Source organism: Narcine bancroftii, chromosome 5, assembly GCF_036971445.1.
Source record: "Narcine bancroftii isolate sNarBan1 chromosome 5, sNarBan1.hap1, whole genome shotgun sequence".
Taxonomy (NCBI): domain Eukaryota; kingdom Metazoa; phylum Chordata; class Chondrichthyes; order Torpediniformes; family Narcinidae; genus Narcine; species Narcine bancroftii.
The window spans coordinates 160,890,490-160,914,774 of NC_091473.1; the positions used below are offsets into that span (position 1 = coordinate 160,890,490).

Genomic DNA, 24,285 nt, shown 5'->3' on the forward strand with positions numbered 1-24,285 from the left:
GAAGGAAAGGTGATGATGAGGAAACGGAAAGGGAAGATAAACAAAGTATGAAATGGCTACGTTGAACTATATGACTTTAAATATTAACAGAATACGTAGCCAAATCAAAAGGAAGAAACTGCTAAATTTACTGAAAAAAGAAAAAATTGATATAGCATTCGTGCAAGAAACACATTTAACTGAAATGGAGCACAAGAAATTAAAGAGATTGGGTAGGACATGTAACAGCAGCGTCATATAATTCAAAAGCTAGAGGAGTTGCTATATTAATCAGTAAAAATGTACCAATTAAAATAGAAGAGGAAATAATAGATCCAGCAGGGAGATATGTCATGATAAAATGTCAGATATATTCGGAGTTTTGGAATTTACTCAATGTATATTCACCTAACAAAGAAGATCAAAAATTTATGCAAGATATTTTTTTGAAGATAGCAGACATGCAAGGGAACATACTAATAGGAGGGATTTCAACCTTAATTTGGATTCAAACATGGATAAAACTGGGAAAAAAATTAACGGAAAGAACAAAGTAACCAAATTTATAATTAAATCGATGCAAGAAATGCAACTTTTGGATATATGGAGGAAACAACACCCAAAAGAAAAGGAATATTCATATTATTCGGGTAGACATAAAACATACTCAAGAATAGACCTATTCCTGTTATCAGCTCGTATGCAAGACAAACAGAATATAAAGCTAGAATATTATCGGACCATTCACCCCTGATATTGACAATAGAGTTAGAGGACACCCCTCCATGAATGTATAGATGGAGATTAAACTCCATGCTACTTAAAAGGCAGGATTTTAGAGAATTAATTGAAAGACAAATTAAAATGTACTTTGAAATAAATACGGAATCAGTGAAAGATAAGTTTATACTATGGGACGCAATGAAAGCGTTCATCAGAGGGCAAATAATAAGTTATGTAACCAAGATGAAGAAGGACTACAATCAGGAAACAGAGCAGTTGGAAAGGGAAATAGTAAATATGAAAAAAGAATTAGCAATGAAGGAAAACACAACTAAAAGAAGAGAATTGGCAGATAAAAAAATAAAATATGAAACACTACAAACATATAAGGTGGAGAAGAACATAATGAAGACAAAACAGAAATATTATGAACTAGGAGAAAAAACGCACAAAATTCTAGCATGGCAGCTAAAAGAACAAACTAAAAGAATGGTATTGGCATCAAGGAAAAAAGACAAACAAATCACATATAATCCAACGGAGATTAATGAAAACTTCAGAGAATTCTACGAACAAGTATACCAAACGGAAAACGAAGGGAAAGAAGACAAAATAGATGAATTTTTAACTAAAATTGAACTACCAAAATTACAAATAGAGGAACAAAATAAATTAACAGAACCATTTGAAATAGTAGAAATACAAGAGATAATAAAAAAACTACCAAATAATAAAACACCAGGAGAGGATGGATTCCCAATAGAATTCTATAAAACATTTAAAGATTTATTAATTCCTCCCATCCTGGAAGTAATCAACCAGATTGACAAAACACAAAGCTTACCAGATTCATGCAAAACAGCAATAATTACAGTAATACCAAAGACAGGGAAAGATCCACTCACACCAGCGTCATATAGACCAATATCTTTACTTAACACAGATTATAAGATAATAGCTAAACTATTAGCAAACAGATTAGCCGGCTATGTACCAAAAATAGTAAATCTAGACCGAACTGGATTTATTAAAAAAAGACGAACAACAGACAATATCTGTAAATTTATTAACTTAATTCATGCAGTAGAAGGGAATAAAGCTCCAACAGTAGCAGTTGCTTTAGACGCAGAGAAGGCCTTTGACAGAGTAGAATGGAATTATTTATTCAAAGTATTACAAAAATTCAGTTTACCAGAGAAGTATATTAATTGGATTAAAGCATTATATAAGGGGCCATTGGCGAAAGTGACAGTAAATGGGTATATATCAAAGCAATTTAACTTAAGCAGATCAACAAGGCAGGGATGCCCACTATCACCCTTATTGTTCGCGTTAGCTATAGAACCACTAGCAGAATTGATAAGAACAGAAAATAATATAAAAGGGATAAAAATAAAAGACAAGGAATATAAAATCAGTTTATTTGCAGATGACGTTATAGTATACTTAACAGAACCAGAATTATCAATAAAAGAATTACATAAGAAATTGAAGGAATATGGAGAAGTGTCGGGTTACAAGATTAACGCAAATAAAAGTGAAGCAATGCCAATGAATAATGCAGATTTCTCAAAATTTAAGAAAGAATCACCATTTAGATGGCAAATGCAAGCAATACGATACCTAGGTATACAAATAAATAAAAACCTCGGCCATCTATATAAACTCAATTATTATCCACTAATGAAAAAATTACAGGACGACTTAGAGCATTGGAAAGACTTGCCACTAACACTAATAGGAAGGATAAACTGTATTAAAATGAACATTTTCCCAAGGATACAATACCTATTTCAGGCATTGCCAATACACTTGACAGAGAAATTCTGCAAGGAGTTAAAGAAAATAATAAGGAAATATTTATGGAAAGGGGGGAAACCGAGGATAGCACTAGATAAATTAACAGAATGGTATAAACAAGGAGGCTTACAACTGCCAAACTTTAAAAATTATTATAGAGCCGCACAATTAAGATACCTATCAGATTTTTATCAAACAAGGGAAAAGCCAGATTGGACTAGATTAGAACTAGATAAAATAGGGGAGAAGATACCTGAACATATATTATATAAATGGGATGAAAAATTGGTACAACGTAGGAATTCTCCAGTATTACATCATCTGCTCAATATTTGGAAGAAGATTCATGTAGAAAGGAATAAAACAAATTACCAATTACCAAAACTATTACTGACGCAAAATCAGTTAATCCATTTTACAATAGATTCCTTTAGAGAATGGGAGAAAAAAGGGATCAAAAGAATAGAAAATTGTTTTTCAGGAAATAAATTACTATCCTTTGAACAAATGAAGGATAAATATAATATAACTCAAGATACAGTGTTGGCATACTACCAACTGAAATCCTACTTGAAGGACAAATTAGGAAGCAGTCTGAGGTTACCAGAGGGAAGTAATTTTGAATATGTGATTACAGATACAATGATAATCAAAAAATTTATAACAAATATGTATATTAAACTGCAAGAAAAGGAGAATGAGGAAACAAATGGTAAAACTAAACAAAAATGGGAACAAGATTTAAACATAAAGATAAAGAAAGAAACATGGGAGAAGTTATGCTCTGGAACTATGAGAAATACAATAAACAGGAGGTTACGTATGATACAATATAACTGGATACACAGCCTATACATTACACCTCAAAAGTTAAATAAATGGGACCCAACAGTATCTGACAGATGTTTTCATTGTAAAAAAGAAATGGGAACAACAATTTATGCAATCTGGACGTGTGAGAAAGTGAAAAAATTTTGGGAAATCGAAACCAGATATTAAATAAAATTACAGAAAGCAATATACCAAAAAAACCCAGAGATCTTCCTCCTAAGTAACATAAAAATCAAAGAATTTGGACTTGATTTGGATGGTGCACAAAAAAGATTTGTTAGGATAGCCATAGCAAAAAAAATGTATTATGTCAGCCTGGAAATTAGAAGATAACTTGAGAATACAACAATGGTATATAGAAATGAATAAATGTTTTCCATTAGAAAAAATAACATATAATTTAAGAAATAATATTGCAATATTTGAACAAATATGGGAGCCATACATGAAACACAATAGAGAAAACCTACCGGGGACATCTACCACCTAAAATGACAGAAGGAGAATGAAATGAAAAAAATTGACTCAGTGGAATTTCTTGTTTATTTTTATTGAGTGACAACATTGTTTGACTGGTTTAATGTATCTTAGATTCTATACTTTAAATGAATGGGAGGGGAGGTAGGGAGGGTGGGATGGGAAGGGGGGGGAGAAAATGACACTGTATATATTTGAAAAAGAAAATGTATGTATCTTGATCAATGTGGTTTATGGTGTGAAAAATAAAAAAATTAAAAAAAAAGAGATGTCGGGTGAAATGAAAGAAGGAAGCGAGTTGCACAGAAGGGACCCAAATACAGAGGACAATCCAGAACAAGCTTAAAGGTGAAGCTGGAGACTGGATCACAAAGCAACGTCCTTCCACTCAGACTCTACCGCCAGATGTTCCCAGAGAACATCATAAAAGGGTATCCAAAGGACAGTGCATTGGAAGCAGCAAATGTCACATTAATGGCCTATGTTGGACCCATGATTAAGTAGCTAGGGAGAGCAAAGATCAATGGCTGCCATAAGGGAAAGAACATCCTCTGTACGTTCTACGAGGTAGATGCAGATGGACCAGCAACTCTAGCTCTGGATAGCTGCCGGGAGTTGCAATTGATCTCTGTCAATTATGAGATACAGATGAAGAAGATATCCAAAAGGATCAACAGAGACACTCCATTTGGAGAACCAACCTCCAGTCACAAACAAGGCTGAGCTTATGAGCATATACCCGGAATGCTTTGATAATTCAGTTGGATGCTTTGGAGACTTTGAATATCACATTGCCATGGATCCAAATTGCAAACCAGTCATCCCTGCTCCAAGGAAAGTCCCACTCAAGGTTAAAAAGAAGCTGAAGCAAGGACTAAAGGACATGGAAAGGATGCAGGCCAGAACCAAAGTGACTGAGCCGACTGGCTGGGTAAATTCCATCGTGGTCAAAGACAAACCAAATGGCTGCTTGAGAATATGTCTGGACCCTAAAGACTTAAATCAAGCAATAAAAATGGGTCACTACCAAACACTGACACTAGAAAACATCATAGTGGAACTAACAGGATCCAAAATCTTTAGCCAGCTGGATGCTAGGAATGGATCCTGGAATGTGAAACTAGATGAGAATCAACACTATTAACAATGTTCATTACTCCATTTGGTTTTATAAGTTCCTGTGACTACCTTTCAGTCTAAAGGTGAGCCAGGACGTGTTCCAACAGAAGATTGATGAGACCTACAGAGGGTGTAAAGATTCTGTTGGCATTGCAGATGACATCCAGGTTTTTGGCAGAGATGGAAAAGCTCATGATCTTCATCTACATGAAGCCACGGAGAGAACAAGAGGAGCTGGAATTAAACTTAATACAGACAAATGCAATATAAAGGAGAAGGAACGCCAATTCTTCAGAATGGTGTGCACTCCTGATGGGGTAAAGCCAAACTCAGAGAAGGTTAAAGTCATTGCCAAGATGGAGCACCCAAAGGACAGAAAGGAACTCAGAAGTTTCCTTAGATTGGTCCAATACATGAGTTCCTTCTGACCCCACACGTCAGATGACACAGCAAACATCAGAGAGTTGCTGAAGGAAGACGTGGAATTTCACTGGTCACCATCACATCTGAGAAGTTTTGACCAGCTCAAAGAAATAATACGCAGAGAAGTGGAGTTGAGATACTATGAGAGAGAAAAAGCCCTCACTCTGCAAGTAGATGCATCTAACAGGGACCTTGGAGCAGCATTAGTACAAGAAGGAAAACCAATAGCTTTTGCCTCAAAAGCATTAACAACAGTGGAGACTAGATATGTCAATATTGAGAGAGAGCTGTTGGCATCATATACGGATGCAAAAAATTTCACAAGTTTCTGTATGGAAGAAAGTTTATAGTGGAAAGTGATCATCACCCATTGGAACACATCCAGAGAAAGAACCTAAACATGGCACCAGCTAGACTGCAGAGATTACTTCTACAACTACAATGCTACAACCTCGACTTAAATACATACCAGGCAAAGAGATGGTGCTTGCTAATACCTTGTCACAACTTTCCCCGAATGAAAAATATGAAATGGAAGACCTTGGGGATCAAGATGCGTCATCTTGTCAGTGTGGCCAGTAACAGACAAAGTCAGATCCAAGAAGAAACCAGTAAGGACAAGGTGTTCCAAATGCTTTCTCAACAAGTAATACAAAGATTGTCAGAGAAGATAAAGGAGATACAGCCTTCTATACATCAATATTGGTCTAACAGAGACGACATATCGCTGGAGAATGGTGTTCTGATTGGATCAAGAGTGATTATACCTGAAACAATGCAGAAAGAGATTCTCCAGAAAATACATGAAGGTCATATGGGAATGGAGAAAGACAAACTCAGAGTGAAGTCAGCCGTGTTCTGGACTGGTATATGCAAAGACATTGAAGATATGGTGGTTACATGCCAAATATGTCAAAAGTACTGAAATACACAACAAAAATGGGAAATGATTTCCACAGAAGCACCTGCCAGGCCACAGCACACAGTGGGAGCAGACTTGTTCACCGAGAATCAAGAGCAGTATTTAACAGTAGCCTGTAATCACTCTAAGTTTCCACTTGTCAAAAGGTGAAAGACCTGAAAGCATCAACTATCAGCTCAGAAATGAGAGCGCTCCTTGCTGAACAAGGAATACCCGAACAAGTAATATGTGACAATGGAACACAGTTCACGTCACAAGAATTCAGAAAGCTGGCTGCAGAGTATGGGTCTGTTGTCACTACATCATCCCCATACTACCCCAAAGGTCATGGGTTCATTGAAAGACAAGAACAAACTGAAACTGGTTAAGTGTTGTGAAACAAAAGAAGATCCAGACCTAGCTCTTCTTTCATTACGAGCAACTCCTTTAAGGGCTGACATGAAGTCCCCAGCAGAACTTCTAAATGGTAGGTGATATAAAACAACTCTCTCAAGCAAAGTACACCCTCCAGAAGACCAGGAGGAAACCAGAAGACTGGTTGACATGCAAGAAGGATGCCAGCATTATAACAAACATGTTCAAACATTGCCAGAACTCTTCAAAGGGCAGCATGTGCATATTCAAGAGCCGATGTTGAAAACATGGACCCCAGCAAAGGTCATCAGAGAAGCTGAGACAACAAGATCATACATTGTCGAGACAAACTCTGACAACCAGCTGAGGAGGAACAAAATTCACATCCGGCCGACACAAGATGTGATGAAGCAGAAAGGTTTAATACCAGCAAAGCCTGCAACACTAGTATCAAGTGAAGAGACCACAACCACTAATACTGAAACATCAACACTGCAGTTGTCAGGTGAAGCACAACAAGTTATGTCATCTACACGTGTAGCAGCAACACAGAGCCCAATGGTCGCACCCAAATCCACAAGATGGCGAAGGAACATACTGTCGCCAGTGCGATATCGATAAGAACTATTTTAAAAATAGTTGTGTAAATAAACTAGTGTACAAGTTTAGTTACTTAAGTTGCACTGGAAAGAAAGTGATAAAGAAGACTAAATTTTTCTTTATCTTGAGAAGGACGGATGTTATATAGTCAGGATAATGTGAATTATTTTGTAACCAAAGAATACACCCTTCTCACTGTAGTAAATGTAGTGCACCACTGTGGGGTGTATGTACATGAATAGAGTCTGTGTGAACAGTTTCCTGAGATGGTGGAAGGCATCAATAAGTAAAGTCTCTTTTGTTATTTGAATCTTGCATCTCTAAGTTATTTAAAAAGCCTCCCAGGTAACACAGAGGCATAACACTGACATATTTCAGTTAGGCTTGGGTTGGAGAAATCTGGAGAAGGGTGACTGCTCAGAGCCGTCTAATTGGCCAGGCTGGGATTTGGATCCAGAGGTCTGGGGATGGGTCAGCAGTGTGAGGCTCAGGCTGAAGGGGCTAAGGAGTTCTGGTGGCACCCTCTCACATGAGGAGGAAGGGTGGGGAAGGCAGTTGGCTTCCAACACTTAACCTGACACCCTGTTTCATGTCCACGTAAGCTGCTATGTGGCTGGATTATCTCATCCTGGCTGCTCAGGTTAATGTCCGGTGTCATGATATCATCCAGTAGTACATCTAATGTGATTAAATGCTTTGAGGCTGGTCATGGCCAGAATTGACTCGCACCTTAGTAAAGATCTGGACCCACTGCAGTTCACCTATCATCGCAATCACTCCACAACAGATGCAATATCACTGGCTCTCCACTCAGCTCTGGATCACCCAGCCCACATACTTCATGGACTATAGCTCAACTTTTAACACCATTATTCCCTCAGTGCTGGACTAAAAGCTTCAAAACCTCTGCACCCGCCTCTGCAACTGGATCTTTGACTTCTTCATCGGAAGACCACAGTCAGTATGAATTAGAAACATCTCCTCCTCTCTAGCCCAATGCTCTGTTCACTCTACATGCACGTCTATGAGGCCAGGCACAATTCAAATGCCGTCGACAAATTTGCGCTGACACCACGGTCATCGGCAGGACCACAGCCGGCAATGAGGAAGCATATAGGATGGAGGTTGATCAGTTCATTGAGTGATGCCACAACTGCACCCTTGCCATCAAATTTAACAAAAACAAGGAGAAGATTGTGAACTTTAGGAGTGGGAAATCAGGAGGGAAGTACAGAAGCCTGAAGACGAACAGCCAAGCATTACAGAAACAGCTTCTTCACCTCTGCCATTGGATTTCGAAATGGACAATGAACCACAGACACCACCTCACTTCCTATTATTTTTGTACAAATTTATTTATTAATGTCATTTATACCAATATTTGCTCTGCAATGCTGCTCCAAAATGAATTTTGTGACATTTATGATACTAGCATCACTGGGGGGGGTGGGGGGGGTGGGTTGTGGGGGGCAGGGGGGGCGGTGCAGACTGCACCAGGTGACACCAAAATGACTGTCTATAAAATTTTTGTGCAGTGTTTCAGCAGAAATCTATAATTTTTTTATAAAAATATCCCTGTAGTTGGTTATAACAACAAAAACATTTTCCGTAAGCCCAGCTTATATGTATCAATATTCCTACAAGGTTAAAACTCGAGGCTCACTTCCTTTCTGAACCTTCTAATGCTGCTCCGGTTGGAGGTGCCGTTATTACCCAATGACAACGAGCACTTTGAATTATGTGGTTTCGTCTGCACGTGTCACAAGCAACACGCTGTTGTTTTCGTTGCTGCTGGTGTTTTTATAGTCACTGCTTCAGTCAAAGTTTCTGGTGTTTCAGCTACAATATTGTAGGAATTAGTATTTGTAAATACATTTAGACCGTGTGTATGATATTGTAATTTAAAGGTGTAAGTTTAATTTTGCTAGTTGTTTATCTCACTACATTCAGTGATCTAATACGCAGAGAATTAGAGTTGAGATACTAAGAGAGAGAAAAAGCTCTCACTCTACAAATAGATGCATCTAACAGAGGCCTTGGTGCCGCATTAGTACAAGAAGGAAAACCAATAGCTTTTGCCTCAAAAGCACTAACAGCGGAGACCAGATATGTCAATATTGAGAGAGAGCTGTTGGTAGCATTAGTACAAAAAACATTAAAGATTCTGCACAGTCTGGTGCGGATAGAGGTCCATGGTGGGGAGGGTGGGGGGGGGGACACCATGAATTACCACACTGGGTGATACCAACCCGAGTGACACCACTGGTTCATGACAATAAACTCTGATTCTGTTAATCAGCTGGTCAGCACGTGGACACTTGCCACTTGCGCTCAAGATCTAGATTGTCATGTAAATAAAACAGGCTGTAAGGCCGACAAAGGGTCCCCATTTAGTGTTGCCCGGCGCCCCTTACAGTGTGGGAGAAAGAGAAGCAAATGAGCACCCACTTCAGAATCACTGAGTGTCCGTGGATTCGCCTCCAGCCTCTGCAACCGCACGGAAGCCTGTTCGATCCACCAGAAACCCACACTCAAGATCCAAGCCTCCGACACAATCTGAAAGCCTTCAGCGCCTGTGGCTCTTTGGGAGCCCCTGGAACCTTCTTGGCTCCCAGCTGCGAAACCTGGTTCCCTTGAGCCCGTGTTCAGCGGCCCCCAGTCCGGGCAGGACCCTCGACTGCAAGTCACCCACAGCCTGTGAGGGTCCCTCAGCCACTGAGCCCCTCACTGGTTCATCCTGTATGGTTGTCTCCCTGGCTTATCCTCCTCAACCAGGGTTGTTCTTTCCGTTTCTGGTGCCCTATGCCGGTCCACTGCCTCTCCCAGGACTTCAACCTCTTCTGGCTGCTGCCAGCACAGGCGCCACCATATAACCACTTATAGCACAGAACAGGCCAGTTCGGCCCTACTAGTCCATGCCGTAACAAATTCCCACCCTCCTAGTCCCACTGACCAGCATCCGGTCCATACCCCTCCAGTCCTCTCCTCTCCATGTAACTATCTAGTCTTTCCTTAAATGTAACCAATGATCCCGCCTCAACTACATCTGCCGGAAGCTCATTCCACATCCCTACCACCCTTTGCATAAAGAAATTTCCCCTCATGTTCCCTTTATAATTTTCCCCCTTCAATCTTAAACCATGCCCTCTAGTTTGAATCTCCCCCACTCTTAATTGAAGAAGCCTATCCACATTTACTCTGTCTGTCCCTTTTAAAATCTTAAACACCTCTATCAAGTCCCCCCCCTCAATCTTCTACGCTCCAGAGAAAAAATCCCTAGTCTGCACAACCTTTCCCTGTAACTCAAACCTTGAAATCCTGTCAACATTCTCATGAACCTTCTCTGCACTCTCTCCATTTTGTTTATATCTTTCCTATAATTTGGTGACCAAAACTGTACACAGTACTCCAAATTTGGCCTCACCAATGCCTTGTACAATTTCATCATAACCTCCCTACTCTTGAATTCAACACTCCGATTTATGAAGGCCAACATTCCAAATGCCTTCTTCACCACACCATCTACCTGAGTATCAGCCTTGAGGGTACTATTTACCACAACTCCTAAATCCCTTTGTTGCTCTGCACATCTCAATAGCCTACCATTTAATGCATATGACCTATTTAGATTTGCAATCTTGGGGCCAGACCCTGCAGTTGCAGGATTTCAGTTAAAAACAATGGTGCCTCCTTTAACAGGTTGCTTAATGCCCTAACGGAGCATGACCAGGTGGTTGGACTCCATGGAGCAGCACAGTATCTCCACTCCCCGCTCCCCCTGGGTCCGCACCAGCAACAGCACCATTATTTCCACCTCACTGGGGGTGTTGTCAGACACTGGAGCTTTGGGAAGGTGGTTAGACCACCTGCAGAATGTGGGCATGTGGGGTTGGGACAGCAGGATGGCGGGCGGGGAGGGGGGGGTGTTGGTGGGAGGGGGAATGCCAGGAAGCTGGGCAGTGATCAGGTGGCTTGTGTTTCAGTGGAGGGAGCGGACCCCGAGAGCATCGAGCTGGTAGCCAACTTGGTGCTGAACATTTCCCTCCCAGTCACCGCGCTAGACATCCAGAGGATCGTACAGAGCATCCGAGACACCATGGGGCACATCGAGGACCTGGACACTATTCTCAACAACTCCCGGAGGGATCTCCAGGTCGCCCTGAACCTGAGCAAGCAGGCAGAGAAAGTGAAGTCAGTCCAAGGGAAGGGCCGAGGGAGGGAGGGGCGGGGGAAGGAGGGGGGAATGAGAGTGCAAAGGGGAGGAGTGGGAGAGTGGGAATGACAGTAAAGGGAGGGGCGGAGCGGGTGGGGAGGGAGGGCACATGGGGAGGAGGAACAAGAGTGCAGAGGGGATGAATGGGAGCAGGAGGAGAGTAGGAATGAGGGTAGAAAGGGGGCAGAGCAGGAGGTGGGGAGGGAGGGGTAGGAAAGGAGGGGACACGGGGGAATTAAAGTGCAGAATGGAGGAGTGGGAGAGTGGAAATCAGGTTAGAGGGAGGGACGGAGCGGGTGGGGAAGGAGGGAACACAGAGGGGGGAGTGAGAGTGCAGATCAATACAGCAGCTACATTCATTCCCAATCCCTCAACACCTCATCACTGATCCTGGTCTCACTCTCAATCTCCTGCACTGCTAGTCTCTGAGAGGGTTTATCCCAAGGAATCTGTTGTGTTTGTTCTGAGAGAAACGTAAAATAGTTATATTTTGGACTCTTGAGCAGACGACGAGGTGTGGAAGGGACTCGGCTGGTCAGGCAGTGCCTGCAGGTAGAAATGGTCAATTCATGCTTCTGGTCCCCACATGAAACGTTGACTGACCATTTCTACTCACAGACGCAGCCTGACCCCCTGAGTCCCTCCAGTAGCTTGTTGTCTCCCCCTGAGACTCTCCAATAGCTTGTTGTCTCCCTCTGAGACCCTCCAGCATCTTGTCATCTCCCTCTGAGACCCTCCAGCATCTTGTCGTCTCCCTCTGAGACCCTCCAGCATCTTGTCGTCTCCCTCTGAGACCCTCCAGCATCTTGTCGTCTCCCTCTGAGTCAGCAAAGATAGATGAGGGTGCTCCCAAGGAATCTAATGGAGTTATAAAATCATGGGGGCCGTAGAGATGGTCACAGTCTTTTTCCCCAGGGGAGGGGAGTCTAAAACTAGAGAGTATAGGCTTCATGTGAGGGGGAAAGATTTGAAGGGGACCTGCCTTCTTCACACTGAGGGTGATGTGTGTGTGGAACAAGAAGCCAGAAGACAGGGTTCGTGGGAAACAATGGGATTGTTTAAGTCAAGTTTATTGTCATCTGATTGTACAACCCATGAAATAGCATTCTCCAATCCTTGGTACAAAACATGCAGACGCAAAACCAGACATAACACACATATAGTCAAACAATACATATATTGGACAAGTATTCCTATATAAAAATAACTATTGTTTCATGAATATGAGATGGTCAGTGTGAGCAGTTCCTTTGCCCGTGAGAAGAAGTTGTTCCTCAGCCTGGTGGTGCTGGCTCTGATCCTCCTGGATCTCTTCCCTGACGGGAGCAGCTGAAAGATGCTGTGGGCAGAGTGGAAGGGGTCCTCAATGATTTTACATGCTCAATTGAGACGACGATCCTGGTCGATCACATCAGTGGGAGGTGGGAGGGTGAGACCCCCACCCATGCCCAGTGACCCTCTCTTATTGTCCTGTGTCAGACATTTGGACAGGTCCATGGATAGGAAAGGTTCAGAGGACACAGGCAAGTTGGAGTAACTTAGGTTAGCACGAAGGAGTTTGGCCAAAGGGCCTGGCTCCATGCTGTAAAACTCTGACTGTGATGCTGTGTGTTGCAGGAAGAAAGCTCTGAAGATCCAGGAGAAAGTCCGTCAGGCAGCTGCCAACATCAGTACCCTAAAATCCAAGGTGGACCAGACTGAGGAATTGGTGAAAGCAGCAGTGAACAGCACCAGCACCTTGGAAAATTCAGTCGAGAAGGTAGCTGCTTCCCAGCCTGGAGTTGGCAGGATCTATGGAATTTGTCTGCGGTGAACGGGGGAAATCACTGAAAGAGTACAGCTTTGGTTCAAGTGACAGCAGAGAGTTTATTGCAGCAAGGAAGGTCCATAGTGTTTCCAGCCCACACTCGGGGTGTCCCCTGCAAAGGTTGAACTCAATGATCCGCAGTCCTTCAGCGAGAGGTGGGCAAGGGGTAATCATGGCCCGGGACACTGAACCCAACCCGTCAGGACTTAAGACTGGATTGGAGAGAGGGTGAGATTGAACGGTGGGAACCACTGCGAAATGCGAGGCAATCATGGGGTCTAAAGAGTAAATGGGAAGGAGCCAGGTTTGAAACGTTGGTCACCCTTGACTTCCTGTGGATGCTGAGTTTCCCCAGTATGTTCGTGTTTTACACATGGGCTGAATGGCCTGGCTGCATCTTGAGTGAAGTCTCACCAAATTCTTCTTGTTTATTTTTACTCGTTTGTCCCAGAATTCAGCCGTCTGTGACTACCTCAAGATCAGTCTGTGATCACTGGTCCAGGACAGTTTGCCGGTACTTTACAGTCACCAGGAGGTTTCCTGATGCTGAGCGGGGCCTTGAAGTTTCCTATACATTGAGCTACAGATTAGTGGGAGCTCCAGACCGTCAGTGTCAAGGACACTGAGATGTCAGCTCAAAGACCTAGCCCTAACTCCCACAAACACCAGCCCTAATTACCATAATCATCAGTTCCTAACTATCACAAACACCAGTCACTAACTATCATAACCAGCCCTCAATACAAACACCAGTCACTAACTATCATAACCAGCCCTCAATACAAACACCAGTCACTAACTATCATAACCAGCCCTCAATACAAACACCAGTCACTAACTATCATAACCGGCCCACAATACAAACACCAGTCACTAACTATCATAACTGGCCCTCACAACAATCACCAGTCACTAACTATCATAACTGGCCCTCACCACAATCACCAGTCATTAACTATCATAACCGGCCCTCACCACAATCACCAATCACTAACTATCATAACCGGCCCTCACAACAATCACCAGTCACTAACTATCATAACCGTCCCTCAATACAAACACCAGTCACTAACTATCATAACCAGCCCTCAATACAAACACCAGTCACTAACTATCATAACCAGCCCTCAATACAAACACCAGTCACTAACTATCATAACCAGCCCTCAATACAAACACCAGTCACTAACTATCATAACCAGCCCTCAATACAAACACCAGTCACTAACTATCATAACCAGCCCTCAATACAAACACCAGTCACTAACTATCATAACCGGCCCACAATACAAACACCAGTCACTAACTATCATAACCGACCCTCACAACAATCACCAGTCACTAACTATCATAACCGGCCCTCACCACAATCACCAATCACTAACTATCATAACCGGCCCTCACAACAATCACCAGTCACTAACTATCATAACCGGCCCTCAATACAAACACCAGTCACTAACTATCATAACCAGCCCTCAATACAAACACCAGTCACTAACTATCATAACCGGCCCACAATACAAACACCAGTCACTAACTATTCATAACCAGCCCTCACCACAATCACCAGTCACTAACTATCATAACCGGCCCTCACAACAATCACCAGTCACTAACTATCATAACCGGCCCTCACCACAATCACCAGTCACTAACTATCATAACCAGCCCTCAATACAAACACCAGTCACTAACTATCATAACCAGCCCTCAATACAAACACCAGTCACTAACTATCATAACCAGCCCTCACCACAATCACCAGTCACTAACTATCATAACCAGCCCTCACCACAATCACCAGTCACTAACTATCATAACCAGCCCTCAATACAAACACCAGTCACTAACTATCATAACCAGCCCTCACCACAATCACCAGTCACTAACTATCATAACCGGCCCTCACCACAATCACCAGTCACTAACTCATAACTGGCCCTCACCACAATCACCAGTCACTAACTATCATAACCGACCCTCACCACAATCACCAGTCACTAACTATCATAACCAGCCCTCAATACAAACACCAGTCACTAACTATCATAACCAGCCCTCACCACAATCACCAGTCACTAACTATCATAGCCGGCCCTCACCACAATCACCAATCACTAACTATCATAACCGGCTCTCAATACAAACACCAGTGACTAACTATCATAACCGACCCTCACCACAATCGTCAGTCACTAATTATCATAACCGGCCCTCTTGCAGACGCCAGCCCCTAACTTCACCACCGCCCTCACCATAGATCAGTCAGTAACAACCACAGACCAGGCAGGTGAGACCATCTGCCCCTTCAACCTGCTCCATCGATCAGCAGGGATGCTCTCTGATCTCGTGCTACTTTCTGCTCTCCCCTCATGCCCCTGGACCCCTAAGGTGCTCAGAACTGTGCAAAGGAGCCACAACAAAAACTCCATCTCCTAACTAACCGCAGCTACAAATTCCAGTCCCTTTAATAACCATCGACAACCACAAGTTCCACGTCCTGTCTCCAGGCAAAACCACAGGGTCTGCAAACACCACACAGCTCAGTAGTTAGACACTCTCTATTTTCACAAGAATATAAGCAACAAGAGGCCATCCGGCCCGTCGGGTTTGCTCCACCATTCAATAAGATCATGGCTGATCTGGTCGTGGACTCAACTCCCTTAATCAGGACTCTTAATTTCCCATATTTGCAAATATCTATCTAACTATGTCTTAAATTCATTCAATGAAGCAGCCTCTACTGCCCCATTAGGGAGAGGATTCCATAGATTCACCACTCTCTGGGAGAAGCAGTTCCTCCTCATATCTGTCCTAAGTCAACCCCTGGATCCACACTTGGAACATTCTGTTCAGTTCTGGTCACCTCTGGATGTGGAAGTGATGGAAGGGGTGCAGAGGACATTTACCAGGATGTTGCCTGGATTTGAAAATGTCTTGAGGCAAGGTTAGCAGGGCTTGGATCTTTCTCTTTGGAACATAGAAGGATGAGAAGAGACTTGATAGAGGTTGACAAGATTCTGACAGGGTGGAGACCCAGCACCTGTTTCCCAGGGCAAGAATGGCAAACACCAGAGGACATGTGCAAAAGTGAAGGGAGGGATGTTTAGGGGAGACATCAGGGGTGTTTTTTTTTTACAGAGTTGTGGGAGCCTGGAATGCATTGCCAGACTGGAATGGAATATTAGGGTATTTAAGAAACTCTTAGGTGCATGGATGAAAGAAAAATAGAGAGTTACAGGGTAGGGAAGGTTCAGTAGTTTTTTTTTGATGGGTTGACACTACATTGAAGGCCAAAGGGCCTATACTGTGTTGAAATGGTCTATAAATCTTAATGCCATAATTCTACTCTCACATACCAGGGGAAACAACCTTCTGGCCTTTGTTAAATATTTTATTTTCGTTTTATGATCAATCAACTATTAGAATTAACCATCACATAGACATAAAATAAATGAAAAGGAATCATTCATACAGATTGTCCAAAGTTCCAAAAGGGAAAAGGCTCCCATCCATTCCCCCCCCAACAAAAACCCCTTGAAAAGAAAATAGGAATTAGAAGGAAAGAACAGAGAGAGAATGAAGAAAAAGAAAAGGTAGATGAAAGAAAGAAAGAAAGAATCAATCAATCAATAAATGAACAGTTGGGATCCAGAATCCAGTTCAGTAAGTCCAATTCTTTTTTCTACCTAGATTTTGAATATGGGAGAACAGGGGACAGAGAATTCAAGAATAATAAGTGCCCTAAGTATATTTGTAAATAGGACTACCATAATTGAACAACTTTCCTGCCTTGATCTTATCTATCCCTTCCATTTGCTTCTACAAGATTCCCTCTCACTCTCCAAATTCCAGTGACTACCATCCCAGGCAACTAAATTTCTCCCCACAGACTAAACCCCTCATCTCTGGAATCAGCCTGGTGAACCTCCTGTGCACCACCTTAGAGGCTTGTCTACCCTTTTTCCAGTAAGGAGACCAGGACTACATACAGTACTCCAGATGAGGCCTCATCAGTATCCTGTACAGTTGGAGCAGAATAATCCTGCTTTTAAATCTAATCCCTCCAGCAATGAGGACTGATATCCCATTTTTCTTCTTGATCACCTGCAAACCAACCTTTTGCGATTTATGCACAAGTGCTCCCAAGTCCCTCTGCTCAACAGCATGCTGCAAGCTTTCAGCATACAGGTACTCCCTGACATGTCCGTGTTCCGTTCTGGATGACCGGTTGGAATGGACCTATGTCGGAATTGCCCTACTTGCGATACCAAAAAGTAAAACTATTTCCTTCCATTCTCTATCTCCGAATCCTTCTCATTCTCTCTGTTGCTGTAGACCCCGAGCATCCTGCAGACTCTACTGGCCTCTAAAATCTGTCTGACCGTCAGAATATTAAGCAACAGAATCAGGATAAAAGGGACACAAGGAATTAAAACAGGGTGAAATATCCCAACATGGCGGCCACCAAGGCCAGCTCTCGGGAGAGATTGGCCACTAGCCAACATGGCGGCCACCAAGGCCAGCTCTCGGGAGAGGTTGGCCACCAGCCAACATGGCAGCCCCCAAGGCCAGCTCTCGGGAGAGATTGGCCACTAGCCAACATGGCGGCCACCAAGGCCAGCTCTCGGGAGAGGTTGGCCACCAGCCAACATGGCAGCCCCCAAGGCCAGCTCTCGGGAGAGGTTGGCCACCAGCCAACATGGCAGCCCCCAAGGCCAGCTCTCGGGAGAGATTGGCCACTAGCCAACATGGCGGCCACCAAGGCCAGCTCTCGCCCAGAATGCCAGGTTGGCCAGCGTGGCTGAAGGGTCTGTTCCATACTGTATAGCTCTAAATCTATGCCTTCAACATTTGTACTCTGGAACATTGAGCTGCTGATGCCTTTCCTCTCTCAGCCATGTTTCTGAATCAGCTATAAAATCACAGGCCCACGTACCCCAATCCACGCCCCGAGTTCATCTGCCTTACCCATGGCAAAATAAGTTTCAGACCTTGTACACTCCCTGTCCTGCCCCTGACTGCCTCACCTACTGGGCACTTAGCTCACCCTAAATGTTTGCTGAGCCTTTCCCAATTTGGGTCCAAAGACCCTTCCAAACAAGAGTAAACCTTCCCAGATGACTCCAGCAAGTCTCCCCACCAGCCTACCAGTCCCCCTCCAATGCAGGAGCAGACCATTGTCTTGTACAGGGGTTAAGCAGGAAAGACAAATGCACTGGAAAAGCTCAGCAGGTCACACAGCCACTTTAGGAAGCAAAAGGTATGAGCAAAATGCAGGTCTGTAGGTGAAGGGAGGAAAGGAGGGAGGAAGGGGTAGTGGGAGGAATACAAGCTAACAGGTAATAGGTGGATATAGGTCAGAAGGCAGAGCAGAAAAAGCTGAGAATGATGAGGTGGCAAACTGAAGGAAAGGAGTCAGGGATAGGGAAAGAGATGGGGGAGGGGTTTATCAGAAACCAGAGCAGTCGATGTCAATGCCATTTGGTTGGAGAGTGCACAGGCAGAACGTGAAGTATTGTTTCTCCAATTTGCAGGCAGCCTTGTTTTGGCAATGCATACGAGGCCATGGACAGACATGTGAGTGTGGGACTGGGGTATAGAATTTAAATGGCTGGGCCACTGGGAGGTCCCCATTATTGCAGTGCACAGTGAAGCAACCTTCCAGTCAGCCTGCCCCTTCCACCCTCCTTTCCACCCCTCCTCCTCCATGTTTTATTCAGATACCTGCCTGCTTTTTGCTCATACCTTGAGGAAGGGCTCAGGGCCAAAATGTTGGATACCTGTTACTTCTTATAGACGCTGTATGACCTGTTGAGCCTCTTGCACAGGTACCCCCCCTCCACCTGAGAAGAAATTCCCATGGTCCCTCCTCTGCTGAGCCTCTTGTATCCCATCGTCCCTGCCTCCTGTACCCTGGCCATGCACTCATCCACTCCATCCTCTAATACCACCCTCACCAGCACATGGCAGTGGCTCAAACTCAGAGATTACAAGTGTCGAAGTCCTGCTTTTAAACCTTCTGCCTTACTTCACATTGCAGGACCTCATCCCTTTCTCTTGCATTGTTGGCAGGACAGGTGTGACCTCTGTCTGCCACCCCTCCACCTTGGGAATGTTGGGCAACTGCTCAGAAATTCCTGAGGCCAGAGCTCAGGGGGGATTACCCATTCTGAAGTGTCACTGCAGTACCACTGTCATGCTGTCATCCAGCCACTTAGGGGAGGCAAACACCAGGATCACTGAGCCACTCTGGGCTGAGAATCAGAATCTATTGTCTAGAACACGTCATGAAATTTGTTTATTTGCGGCAGCTTTACAATGCAAACATTGCTATAAATTACATTTAAAAATAAATAAATTAGTGCAAAAGTAAGAGGAAATGAGAAAAGTGTGAAAGTTGCTTTCAATTCACACCACTTCCCCCAAAGGCGAATGAAAACTTGCTCATATTAAAAACAGTAAGACCCCTGGTATCCGGCACCTATGGGGATGGGTGGATGCCGCATGAGTATGTTTTCCAGTTCCTTGAGACTTGCTCGTTCAAATCCTGTACACCTGTATTAAGAATAAACAGTTAAAAAGACAAAAATACAACACTGAACAAACTTCACTTGTATGAATATATAAACCTTAAAGCATTTTATTTTATTTTCAGTTACATTCTTTGAAAACATTTAACCATCGCTGCATCTGTATGTTTCTCCCCTCCACAGAGCTGCCCGAAAGATGAACAATAACATTATAGATAATTAATTTGCCCCCCCACTCCCCACCCCCCGCACCAAGTTTATAGATGAAGCCTCTGACTGAGGCGACTCTTACTGAGCAGGGATCAGGAGACACTTTAAGAGAGTCATCCCAATGGCGAGCGGCATCAACCAGCTCTTCATCCTGGGCAATGCCATTGCTGTTTCACACAACTTTATTCAAACAGCTGCTACAAGCAAAGCCTGACCAAAGTTCTCCACTGGCTGAATATTCGCTCCCATCTTCACCAAAGCTTCATGTGTTACTTTTTTTTGGAATATTTTATTTATGATTTTCACAGACTTGCAAAACTTAACAAATCATTCAATTTTCCAACATTCCTGCATATATACAGTCTGTATTTATCCCTTCCCCCCCATCCAATGCAACGTACCATCAAGTAACTTATATTAATACAGTAATACACACATCAGTGGGGCCTTTGACACCAACAAACCCTAAACGGAAAAGAAGCTCTTCACCTGTGTCATATCCTGTTTCATTAGTTACTCTCCTTTTCCTACTGGAGAATAATTATTACAGTTTCTCTGTTTCTAGAAAGGAGGAACTAATCCATCCGAGTGCCAATATATCTCAAATAAGTTTGCCATACTCTTCCCCCTTAGATTGTATGTGATTTTCTCCAGTGGAATGCAACTCTGCATTTCTCCATTCCATTGTGTGGTATTTAGTTGGGAGTCGGATTTCCACAAAATCGTTAGATACTTCCTGGCTACCGCCAAGGCAACCTTCACGAACGTAATTTGGCATCCAACTTTCCCAAACTTTCCTCCCTCTCTCTGATTCTCTAAATGCTCTACACAATCCTCTACCCTTTACTCTCTGCCTGTGACCCTCCCTGACAGGTGTGCCAAGGCTCTTTTGACTTCCCCCATATCTACTGACAGACCACTCAGAACATTCTTTAATCTAGCTTCGGAAGTGCCCACTGCCGCCTCCATTACTTCCCTGAAACCCTCCAAGGAGGGTTTCACTGCTTCTTCCATACCCCCCTCCAACACCTTCATCTGTTAAGGAGATGGGTCTCGCTCCTGGTGTTGCTGCTCCTCGACCTTGTCTACGCCACCTCGCTCCTGCCGCCTCCTTGTTTCCCCCTGGTTCTGCTCTGGGCGACTCACCTCTCGAGGTAAGCAGCCCACGATCTCCACGCCATGAGGCTGCTACTGCTCACTGACGTTCTGCCGCGCTGTTTCCTTTTGTGGGTGTCTTTGATCTTTTACCATGCTTTCTTCTCTCTTCCTCTGCAGTCTGGATCACTTGGATTTTTTTCCTGACTGTTTCTCTTGTATTTTGTTCTATCTTCTCTGGAGCTCTGAGATTTCGCCACGACTCTCCTCCCATCATCACGTGACCTTCGGTTCATGAGTGACTTCAGAGAACATTTACTTTCACAAATATAAACTGTCGTATTTTTTACCTATTATTTCATTCTTAATTATTTTAATTTATTATTTTTCCTTGACTTTTTTTTTGCCAATTGCTTGAGGCTGCCGGATGCTTGATACCAGGAACTTGACTGTATTTTCCAACTCGTACCGTGCTCCATGAGACCACTCAGTTGGCTCGAGTTTTGGGTCACTGCCGTGATCTACATCTGTTGATGAACAATGACATTGAGCTGGATGTCATGCGAGACCACACTTGGAGTTCTGGTCACCAGGTCAATAGGTTGCAGCACTGAGTGGGAGACAGTCGACAGCTTTATGCTGTGCGTAGTTCCAGTCGCCCAGCTGTAGGAAGGATGAAGCTTTCCAACAGCTTTTGGTCCCCTGAACCCCTCACCCAGTAGTTCGCAACCATTTGATTTCCGCTCACATGCCACCTTAAGTAACCCCCTTATTAACCACGCAGCACCCATGGCATGCTGTGCCACAGGTGCTCAGTAGGGGAATGTGAATGGAAAGAAAAAGGCTGTGAACCACTGCCCTGACCCTAACTAGGACCTCGACAAAATCAGCACCCGTGAAATAACTCTTTCTGCAAATTAGTTACTGCTGCATTTTGACTCATCTCTTTTTTTCCTGTGTTGGCATGTGGAGATTTGATGTTGTAGATGGTGTATGTGGCTGTGGCAAGGGAGAATTTTGGCCCCTCTGTACTCATGACTATGACAATACACTCCCATTTCTTTAGCCAGAGGGAGGTAAATCGGTGGAATTTGTTGCCACAGGCCCTTGTGGAGGTCAGGTTGTTAGGCAGAGATTGATAGGTTCTTGAATAGCCAGGACATCAAAGGTTAAGGGGAGAAGGCCGGTGGGGAAATGGATCAGCTCATGATTGAATGGCAGGGCGGTCTTGATGGGCCAAATGGCCTGTTTGTGCTCCTATATCTTACGATCATCATGTTGTTGAGCTGGAAAGCGTGCAGGGAAGATTCACCAGAGGGCTGGAGATGTAAGGAGATGCTGGGACTGTTATCGCTGGAGCACAGGGCAGCCTTTCCGAGGTTAATGAAAAGGGGAGGAGCATCATGGGTATGAAAAAGGGAGGAACATCATGGGTAAGGTGAATATTGTGGTCTTTTACCCAGGGTGGTGGAGCCAGACACCGAATCTACGAAGGGGAGAGGGGAGATTTCAAGGGGACCTGAGGGGCAGCTTCCCCACGCAGAGGGTGGTGGATGCGTGGAACGAGCTGCGGGAGGAAGTGGCAGAGGCAGGGACGATTACAATGTCTCTGAGGTGTTTAGACAGGTACATGGGTAGGGAAGGTTTAGAGGGAGATGGACTGTGGTCAGCATGAGCAACTTGGGCCAAAGCGCAAGTATCCCTTCCGGTGAACTGTGCCACTCCTCACAGCGGGTGTTGTGTGGCTTTCAGCTGAAGGATCTGCTGCCTGGCATCGAGGCACAGCTGTTGGAAGCAGCAGAGAGGCTGAGTAACCTGTCGACTGAAGCCCAGGCTCTGCAGAACAAAACTGCCAGCAACAGGGAGGCAGCCCAGAAGGCGGAGAGGGAGACCAAGGATGCTCAAAACCGCACCCAACAGCTGGAAGCCGTGAGTAGCACCTGCACCAGATGGTTCCAGAGCCCGTAGTCTGGGTGGCACAGGCCTTTCATTCTCTCCCCATCTCGCCTCCGCCCTTCCTTTCTGGGAGAGCTGGAGTCAGGGCCACCAATCAGGCCACAGCCAAGACCAGCCCTCCCTCTGTTGCACCAGTCCTGGGCTGGGTTCCCTGACCGCTCCCCCCACCCTGGGGAGGTGTGCATCACTGGGAGGTGGGACACCAGCTCTCCCTCCACATGCCATCCACTGTGCTGGGTGTTCACAGCAAGAGCATCCCTCCTCACCTTGCTTTCATCCACAGAGAGAGCTGCAGGAGGTGCAGAGGCGATACCAGGAGCTGAAAGACAAGGTGGAGCTGCTGGCGAGTGGCAGGACGGGAGGAGACAACAGGGTCAGGAGGATCCAGGAGGAGGCGGAGAAGCTGAGACAGCGAGCAGACAAGAGCCTGGCCAGGTTGAACGGTACGGACGGAATTTTCAGGCATCCCCAGCACCCACCTCGAAGGTCCACATCTCTCCCCAGGGGTTCCCACCTCTCCCCCAGGCTGGGGGTCCCAGCCCTCCACCAGAGATCCCCACCCCTCTCCCAGAGGTCCCTATCCCTCCCCGGGGGTCCCTACCCCTCTCTGGCATTTACAGCCCCTCCCTGGGGGTCCTCGCCACTCCCCGAAGATCCTCCCCCCCTTCTCCGGGGATCCCCACCCCTCCCTTGAGGGTCCCCACTCCTTCCCAGAGGCTCCCCACCCTTCCCCCAGGCAAGTCAGAGCAGGGGCTGAGAGTTTAACGATGCTTCCCAGTGGCAGAGTACTAGTTTGATCCCAACCTCCGCCACTGTCAGTGTGGAGTTGGCACACATGCCCTCCCTCCAACATCTGCTGGGCTCTCCCCAAGGGAGGAGGGCTCTAGATTCCTGCCTCATCCCAGAACAGTGTGGGTCAATGGGTTAACCAGTCACTGGAAGTGACCTGCCGATGTGTGCAGGAGGGTGGATTCTGGGGGAAGGTGGTGTCAATGTGGAAGGAGTAGCCTCGATGGGATGAAGGGCCTGTGTTGGTGTGGTCTCTGTCACACCTTTGAGGAAGGAGGAGAGAATCAGGGAAGGAATCCCGGGGGTCAAGGTTCGAGAGCTGAGAGCACGGCCACCAGTGGGAGATGAGTGACGTTCAGACAAACCAAGGGGTGGTGTTCAGAACTGGATCGCCTCCCTCCTGAATACACAGTAACTGTGACTCCATTCAACACGGGTGGACATTATGCAG

The 24,285-nt window shown here is 44.8% G+C and overlaps 1 protein-coding gene across 6 annotated transcripts in view; it reads left to right on the plus strand.

Moving 5' to 3' along the window:
* The window catches only part of lamb2l (laminin, beta 2-like), a 152,613-nt gene that overhangs the window by 122,644 nt on the left and 5,684 nt on the right, over positions 1-24,285 (plus strand). For 5 of the 6 annotated variants that reach the window (XM_069939468.1, XM_069939473.1, XM_069939470.1 and 2 more), the window contains exons 31-34: positions 11,212-11,419; positions 13,059-13,200; positions 22,842-23,018; positions 23,329-23,488. In XM_069939468.1, coding sequence (XP_069795569.1) covers positions 11,212-11,419; positions 13,059-13,200; positions 22,842-23,018; positions 23,329-23,488 — 687 coding nt within the window. Of the gene's footprint in view, positions 1-11,211; positions 11,420-13,058; positions 13,201-22,841; positions 23,019-23,328; positions 23,489-24,285 lie in introns of those variants that run through there. The other variant, XM_069939474.1, reaches the window with a different exon arrangement.